We start from the raw sequence: 9,213 nt of genomic DNA on the forward strand, positions 1-9,213 counted from the left end.
AATATGTTCAACTGAGCACTTCACTTATGTGGCATATAGTTACTAAGTAGCACACTTCTACTCTGGTGACGTCATACAGTGTTGAGTCAGCGGACAGACTTCGTTTTACCTCCATATACAGTAGCATTTATGAGTTAGAGTGTGTATGCCATGCCTTGTACAAAATCTTGTACATATTCAGATGCTTAATCAAATGCCTAATCGCATCTCTTCTGTTTGTTGGTTTTGTAAGGCACTTGAAGACGACAAGGAAGTGGTGCGTAAGAACAAGAAAAAAGGACCACCAAAAAGAGGGACCCTTCTCAAAATGGGGCGATGCAGATTCAACTCTCCTGGCTCCATGTGAACTCTAACAGCAAGGCAACCACGAAGACGAAGGCAAGGGCAGCTGGAGGTGGAGGAGGCGGAGGTGGAGGAGGGGTGGCTTTGGCGATAAAAGAAAGTGGGGCGAGGAGGAGGGAGGGGGCTCACGCACGATGGCAAATGGAAACGAGAGCAGCGGCGAGGGGCCGGCGGGACCCATGGGTGTGGCAGTGGCCACCACGGGGGGAATGGTGGCCGGCGGCGGCGGCTCGTCCTCCGCCGTCTCCACCTACATCAAGCTGACGCTGCTGGGCCTGATCATCTGCGTCAGCCTGGCGGGCAACCTGGTGGTGTCCCTGCTGGTGTTGCGGGACCGGGCCCTGCACAAGGCGCCCTACTACTTCCTGCTGGACCTGTGCCTGGCCGACACCGTCCGCTCGGCCGTCTGCTTCCCCTTCGTGCTGGTGTCCATCAAGAGCGGCTCGGCGTGGACGTACAGCGTGCTCAGCTGCAAGGTGGTGGCGTTCATGGCTGTGCTCTTCTGCTTCCATGCCGCCTTCATGCTGTTCTGCATCGGCGTCACGCGCTACATGGCCATCGCCCACCACCGCTTCTACTCCAAGCGCATGACCTTCTGGACGTGCGTCGCCGTGGTGTGCATGGTGTGGACGCTCTCTGTGGCCATGGCCTTCCCGCCCGTCTTCGACGTGGGCACGTACAAGTTCATCCGCGAGGAGGACCAGTGCATCTTCGAGCACCGCTACTTCAAGGCCAACGACACGCTGGGCTTCATGCTGATGCTGGCCGTGCTCATCCTGGCCACGCACGTGGTCTACATGAAGCTGCTCCTATTCGAGTACAAGCACCGCAAGATGAAGCCCGTCCAGATGGTGCCAGCCATCAGCCAGAACTGGACCTTCCACGGGCCCGGGGCCACGGGCCAGGCGGCGGCCAACTGGATCGCGGGCTTTGGCCGAGGCCCGATGCCGCCCACCCTGCTGGGAATCCGGCAGAACTTGCACAACCAGAACCGGCGCCTGCTGGGCATGGAGGAGTTCAAGGCCGAGAAGCAGCTCGGCCGGATGTTCTACGTGATCACCTTGCTTTTCCTGGTGCTCTGGTCGCCGTACATAGTGGCGTGCTACTGGCGGGTGTTCGTCAAGGCCTGCACGATACCGCACCGATATCTCTCCACCACTGTGTGGATGAGCTTCGCCCAGGCCGGAGTCAATCCCATCGTCTGCTTCTTCCTCAACAAAGACCTGAAGAAAGGGCTCCTGGCTAACCTACCAGCCTGCTGCAGGACTAAACCTCATCTGCCACGAGAGCCTTACTGTGTCATGTAAGCCCAGACGCTAGTCTGTGCACTGAAAATACTACGGGAGAATAATTAGTGGAGGGCAAGACATTTGGATGAAGGATTATTGTTGCCTTTGATTCAATGCAAGACTCCTAATGAGTGCATGTGAGTGTAAGGGTGGTAAACAGGTCAATCTCTCTATTCAGGCAGTTGGAAAATGTGTGCTACTGAAAAAAGGAAAAGTAATAATGCATTTAAGAGATATGTTACCATTCCCTAGCTCCTGATAGAGACTAAATCCATCAGATTTACACACACGGTCAAATAGTAAAATAATAGAATTTATTTCTCTTCATGCAGATACAATTCTAAAGTGATTTTGATCATTCAAATCAGATGTGATGTCAATACTGTAGCTGCATGTTTACATACAACCAGTGTCTTCAACAAGGGAGAGTGAATATTCATATTGGTGTTCCAAAACAGTTTGTTTGAATTTTATGTGAATGAATATCATTTTCAGATCTTTCACAAGGAAGTTCAAAAGTATCCAGAGATTTTAGTTGAGAACAATGCCCTTTATGTTTAACTTCTGACAGAATTACTGCAGAAACTTATAACTGCACAGTTTCTTATTTTGTTCAATCATTTGAACATTTAAATTGTTTGTACAGTATAGTCAATTATCTCAATTAACAGGGATATTTGCCCAGACTGTTTTGGAATGAGTAGCATAAATGTAAAACAACTTTTTCCACAGCATGCCACCTCAATTATAATATTCAAACAATCTATACTTTGACAATCATACTGTATTAATGCTTCTTAATAGAAAGAAAGAGATAAGTCGATAAATACAGTCTCTACATGGCAAGTTGCTTTGGTTTTCAAAACTGCATGCCAGGGTCCTTAGGCATAGGTGGAGATTACCGTAGGCTACATTACAGTTTGCATTGCTCAACTTGTGCACTCACTTTTCCAGCTACAAAACCATGCAGGGTGGTGCACTGCATTAAGAGCCCCCCCCCCCCTCCTCCCCAATTGAATGAAGTTCAGTTACTGTCCTATCGAAGTGTCCTTGAGCAAGCCTTGAAACCCCACCACTTTCCAGAGTAAGTTGTGCTATTCTGTGGCTGTCCCTGCATTTTGGGCATTCTCAAAACAGACTGATTCTCTGAAGGAATGGTTGAGAGGAATGTAACACCACTACTTCCTCTGTCTGCTTGAATCAAAGGCACCAGTAACGGTAACATGTTTTCTTCTTTTCCATATAGGTAACATAATTCACACACATCTGGTTTCCATGAGTTGCTTGTTTTATTTACTTGTCCTGCTATTTGGTCACTTTTGTTTGTCTAATCCATATCAATATAAATATTATTCCTAGTGTTGATGGGAAAAGAAACAATGACGGTTTTTGAGGTGACAGCAAAAATGGAAATATCAATATGCCTATGTTCCAACTTCCTTCTCTAATTTGGTAAACATATAAGAAGATATAGGGCTACATGCAAACTTGATTATGTACATCAATGAGTTGGACAGAATGGAGCATGACATCAGTCACTCATCTGGACAAATATGGGTTGATAAATTGATGTTTTTATGTTTGAAATATAAATTATGGAGATGTATGGTGAATTATCATTCTACGCAAATGGCGTTCCTCAATAGTAGGCTACCTTACAATTGACACTATGACACACCAAACCAAATCAGTACAATTAACCCAAAGGGCTTTCCTGAGGCCTCATTCACACTACTTATTGTTGACTGCAACTCTACTCCCATTAGGTGGGAAGATTACAAATATCTCAGACATTCTTAAAGCCCTGGCTACTTGGTAGGCCTATGTATAAAAATAGCTTAGAACAGGAGAGTCATTTTAAAACACACTTTCAAACCACACTACCACCCTTGTCCCATCTGGAATTTGGACAGTGCGAGAGGGGTCACAATAAATGAGTAAAACGGGGCAGCGTTTCTCACAAACTGGGTCAAAGACCAAAAACTAGACCATGAGATACTCTGCCAGGGTTGCAGAGCAGTTAAACATGGTTATTTATTGGGTTCTGACCTCATAGACCCAGTATATTAATGTTTTGGTACTGACAACATAGCAGCGTTCATACTAAATTTGTTTTCAAGTAGGATCACTAACCAATTGATCAAAATAAATCAATTGTAAGGACAGAGATGAATATCGATCACAACATGTGGGCTGTAACCAGCTTGGGTGCCAGATTTTGACAAAAGTAGAGGTGGTACACAGAGAAACTGCTCCCTAACTAGAGGACATGGGTTAATGTGTGGCCATCTGAAGTGCCCTTGGACAAGGGTTACATTCCTAACGAGTTCCATTCATACACTCAGAGAGTCATATAAAAGTTGGCTGGTGAAAAGACCATTCCTTAATGGCAATAACCAATACAGTATAAAACAATAATTTGGAAGAGCAGAAAGTAGACAATTACGTTGATGACAAAGTAGGCCTATGGACTATTTCTTGTCATTCCCATTATTTATTGCTTTGTAAATAAATCATCAAATTATTTTAAATTATCATACGATTGGTAAAGCTCTCCATACAATACCCATATCACATCACTGCTCTGCTGTGTCATACTGTACATGTCATTAATTCACCCAAAGAGAAATTTACCGGTAGCTATTACGGTAGGCAATTACACATACAGTACATTCAGGTTGAGGGCAATTTATGAAAGACTTTCACAAGGTCTGTCTAACTGTCTTGGTCATGGACAGAAAGGTTTACGCCCAACTAAAAATGTGGGTGCCATGTTTCAGACCCTTTCCAGGATCAAATCAAAGTGCTTGGTGCAAATGTTCATTGAAATCCTCCACGACATGCTGATGATAAGAGGCCTAACAGCTCTGACTATAGATATCAAATGGCATAGAATCCAGAGTAATTTAGCAGAGCTAAGGAGATAAAATGGCTGCCACTATCTAAAACATCTTACTGTACTTAATGACCTCTTTCAACCAGTGATTTGGGATTCTGAAATGAATCAAGTAGTCCATATCAACTCTTTTTGAGAATGTGGAGATATTCTAGTATAATACTGCTTATTTCTAAAGAAGAACATTATGAGCATCGATCACACAAGTCTTGCTTAGACTATGAGGGCACAATTGGCCTCTTACTCTTTTTGCACGTCTTGATCAAACCAGTGTTTCTTCCTTCTTTCCCTCTGAAAATTAGGTTTGAGTTGAAGTTAAATTCACAATATAAGAAAAGGAACAGGACATATAGAGATTGTAAAACCCAAGTGAATGTGTACAAAAATGGCATAGCCCTTAAATGTTTAGGGTAAACTGTGTGGGTTTCTATGTTTCTGATTTACCCCATTCTTAAGATGAGACAGACAGCATCCAACAATGGAAAACCACAGATAATTATCTTTATTTTCAGCAATATGGCCTTAACTCTTTAAAAGAAAAAGATAAACAAATGCAAGAGCTGAGGATTATTCTGTATCCATTTCAAACAATTTCTGTGAATGATTCCAAGTGAGGGGGGGGAACTCTTCCCTACACAACCTTAAGAACTTTGTGTCGTGGACTGAATGATGGTTAATGGATAAAATAGAAAGAAAATGCTCAAAATTGTCACACAGGAGGGTTGACGTTGCTACAGAGTACCAAGGAAACTAATCAAAAACAACTGAAGGATTTAACAAAAGCCCTTTTTGGAATAGAGTGGACTTATTTTTTCTCATTTTATTCCCTTCCTCATATCAACTGGGAGAAGGAAAACGAACAACGCTTGACAAAAAGAAGATAAAAGAAAAAGAAAAGGTGTGGGTTTGGGATTGATGTTGGGAGAGGATTGGGGGAGACCAGGACTCATTTTTGATAAGCAGACCAGCCTGAATGCCTTTTAGTTGCTTCAGGCAGACTATCTTTTGTAAATTAAACGTGACATCTGTAACATTTAGTGTGTATTATATGGACATGAACCTAACTTTGAAATGCAATGAGACGGAGGCGGTTCCTGATCATCGTATTTTTACTATGCGTGTGTGTTTCTCTACGTAAGTATGAATGTGCGTTTGTGTAGATGATGGCTGGAGGGGTGAAACAGGGAAATGAGAGGGGGGAAACATGGCCAGATCTACATGCATTTTGAAGCTTTCACTCGTGCAAATGCTTCCTCAGTATTTCTCATTCTACCCCTATTCCTGACCAAGAGAATTGAATGTGCTCTAAACCAATGACGTTTACTCAACACCCCTTTACTTAAGATTGTCAACATGTAAGAAATTGGGCTTGATCTGAAATTACTAGACTTTGCTTGTCCATATAAAAAAAAGTATCGGAGGTGTGGGTGATGGACAAGTTAAACATGCATATTGTTTTCATTCTGAATGTATCAGTAAAGAATAAAAAAATAACAGTTTTGGTTTATGAAATTTAGATTTTACAGATCATCTGAAAAAAACATTTGAATTGTATTGGACATTTCGAATACCTTAGCATTTCATTTTTACATGAAATCAGTATTCTAAATGCCTTTATTTTTAACCTCTGCCTTTTGTGTAATAATGGCTCTGACAGCCCAGAGTTAACCAAATACTAGTTTCATACATGAATGTCTAACAAATTTTAAACAAAATACACACAGAATTAGCCAAAATTTACAGTCGCTATTTGTCTTCAATTTCAAAATGCAGCTTTTCTGTTTTCAATTGAATTCCCTGTATACTTTTAAGCCAAATCAAACTCCAAACTGCAGTTAAATATCAAACGGTACGAAACTAGAGGCTTGAATTTACCAAAGCTTATATCTCTTCTGAACACTGAAAATAATGGAGGCAAGTCCAGAAGGCGTGGTTTCCTTTTTTTCTGTATTATAAAACAAAAACACTGGTTGAGCTGTTAAGCATGTCTCTGGCCATTTATGATTTTGTTGTTGATTTTGTTAAGAAAAATAAATCTTCTTTGAAAATATCTGGAGATTATTGTGATTCACCTTTTGGCAGTTGTTTGATCTGCAAACCTTGTGTAATAAAACTGAAACATTATCATAAAAGAAAAAATGACAGTATAACAATTAACTTAGCGAAAAGGGCAGCACTGTAAGGCATTATTAATGCAACATTTGCCAGTTTAATTTCAAGAAAGGCACATTTTCCATAAATCAAAACATGGAATATGAGCCTTTTATTTAGTGTGAAAGGCAGTGCTTGCATGGTGGGTGTTATCAGTGTGGATGGAACATATATGTATGTACTGTATATTAGACTAATGAAGATTGCTTGATTGATTCAGAAAGTTGTCAGAAAGAATGTACAATAAGCCCTATTCACGATGACGTTCCACAACTTCCGGTTCACGTCCGGATTTGGCTTTGAAGGGGAGCGGCCATAGAGTTATTAATAGACTAGTAGCATGCCAAAGTTTGTGCTATTGCCATAGAGAATGCATTGGGCGTTTAAGTTAAATAACTCAGAAACTACAAAACATTTCAAAGTAAAAAGTTCCAGCATGTGTGCCCTCAGTAAACTGAATTATAAAAAGTGTGAATGAAGTTTCTAGGTGAAAGTGATTTTTGACGTGCCTATAGAGCTGCCATTGAGCCCCATTATAAATGTCTCAAATTTGAAAGCCTTATATTTCTAAAACTATGAAACATTTCAAAGATTCCTTTTCAGGCAAACATGTCCACCGTAAGATGAACCTAAATACGTTTGAATGGGGTTTCTAGGTGTAAGTATGTAGGACTAGTAGCATGCCAAAGTTTGTGCTATTGCCATATAGGGTGCCAATTTCCGCAATTACCATTTCCTCAATTTCCTCCATTTCCGCAATTTCCATTTCCACCATTTCCACAATTTCCGCAATTACCATTTCCGCAATTTCCGCAATTCCGCAATTTGACAAAAACGATGGGTTATAGCCCATGTTTTTTGAAATTTTGAAAAAAAAAGTTATCCTCGTTTCTCATCATTTTGGACCATGGGCTATAGCCCATATCGTACGGCATACTATAGCGCGCCGTTTTTCATCATTTTTGAGGATTTGAAAAAAAATGACGAAATGACAAAAACGATGGGTTATAGCCCATGTTTTTTGAAATTTTGAAAAAAAAAGTTAGCCTCGTTTCTCATCATTTTGGACCATGGGCTATAGCCCATATCGTACGGCATACTATAGCGCGCCGTTTTTCATCATTTTTGAGGATTTAAAAAAAATGACGAAATGACAAAAACGATGGGTTATAGCCCATGTTTTTTGAAATTTTGAAAAAAAAAGTTAGCCTCGTTTCTCATCATTTTGGACCATGGGCTATAGCCCATATCGTACGGCATACTATAGCGCGCCGTTTTTCATCATTTTTGAGGATTTAAAAAAATGACGAAATGACAAAAACGATGGGTTATATCCCATGTTTTTTGAAATTTTGAAAAAAAAAGTTAGCCTCGTTTCTCATCATTTTGGACCATGGGCTATAGCCCATATCGTACGGCATACTATAGCGCGCCGTTTTTCATCATTTTTGAGGATTTGAAAAAAATGACGAAATGACAAAAACGATGGGTTATAGCCCATGTTTTTTGAAATTTCAAAAAAAAAAGTTAGCCTCGTTTCTCATCATTTTGGACCATGGGCTATAGCCCATATCGTACGGCATACTATAGCGCGCCGTTTTTCATCATTTTTGAGGATTTTTTAAAAATGACGAAATGACAAAAACGATGGGTTATAGCCCATGTTTTTTGAAATTTTGAAAAAAAGTTAGCCTCGTTTCTCATCATTTTGGACCATGGGCTATAGCCCATATCGTACGGCATACTATAGCGCGCCGTTTTTCATCATTTTTGAGGATTTAAAAAAAATGACGAAATGACAAAAACGATGGGTTATAGCCCATGTTTTTTGAAATTTTGAAAAAAAAAGTTAGCCTCGTTTCTCATCATTTTGGACCATGGGCTATAGCCCATATCGTACGGCATACTATAGCGCGCCGTTTTTCATCATTTTTGAGGATTTGAAAAAAATGACGAAATGACAAAAACGATGGGTTATAGCCCATGTTTTTTGAAATTTCAAAAAAAAAAGTTAGCCTCGTTTCTCATCATTTTGGACCATGGGCTATAGCCCATATCGTACGGCATACTATAGCGCGCCGTTTTTCATCATTTTTGAGGATTTGAAAAAAATGACGAAATGACAAAAACGATGGGTTATAGCCCATGTTTTTTGAAATTTTGAAAAAAAAAGTTAGCCTCGTTTCTCATCATTTTGGACCATGGGCTATAGCCCATATCGTACGGCATACTATAGCGCGCCGTTTTTCATCATTTTTGAGGATTTGAAAAAAATGACGAAATGACAAAAACGATGGGTTATAGCCCATGTTTTTTGAAATTTAAAAAAAAAAAGTTAGCCTCGTTTGTCATTTTTTTGGACCATGGGCTATAGCCCATATCGTACGGCATACTATAGCGCGCCGTTTTTCATCATTTTTGAGGATTTGAAAAAAATGACGAAATGACAAAAACGATGGGTTATAGCCCATGTTTTTTGAAATTTTGAAAAAAAAAGTTAGCCTCGTTTCTCATCATTTTGGGCCATGGGCTATA

At 40.5% G+C, this 9,213-nt stretch overlaps 1 protein-coding gene across 1 annotated transcript; it reads left to right on the forward strand.

Annotated features, from left to right (window-relative positions):
• Positions 1-476: 476 nt before the first annotated feature.
• Positions 477-3,150, forward strand: gpr173 (G protein-coupled receptor 173; the record flags this gene model as incomplete). Its single annotated transcript, XM_080764902.1, has 1 exon — positions 477-3,150. One exon carries the CDS (start codon positions 477-479, stop codon positions 1,647-1,649), a length of 1,173 nt encoding a protein of 390 aa, XP_080621028.1. The 3' UTR covers positions 1,650-3,150.
• Between the last annotated feature and the right edge of the window lie 6,063 nt (positions 3,151-9,213).

This window comes from Protomyctophum bolini (genome assembly GCF_963924005.1).
Source record: "Protomyctophum bolini genome assembly, chromosome: 5".
In the NCBI taxonomy this organism is placed as follows: Eukaryota; Metazoa; Chordata; class Actinopteri; order Myctophiformes; family Myctophidae; genus Protomyctophum; species Protomyctophum bolini.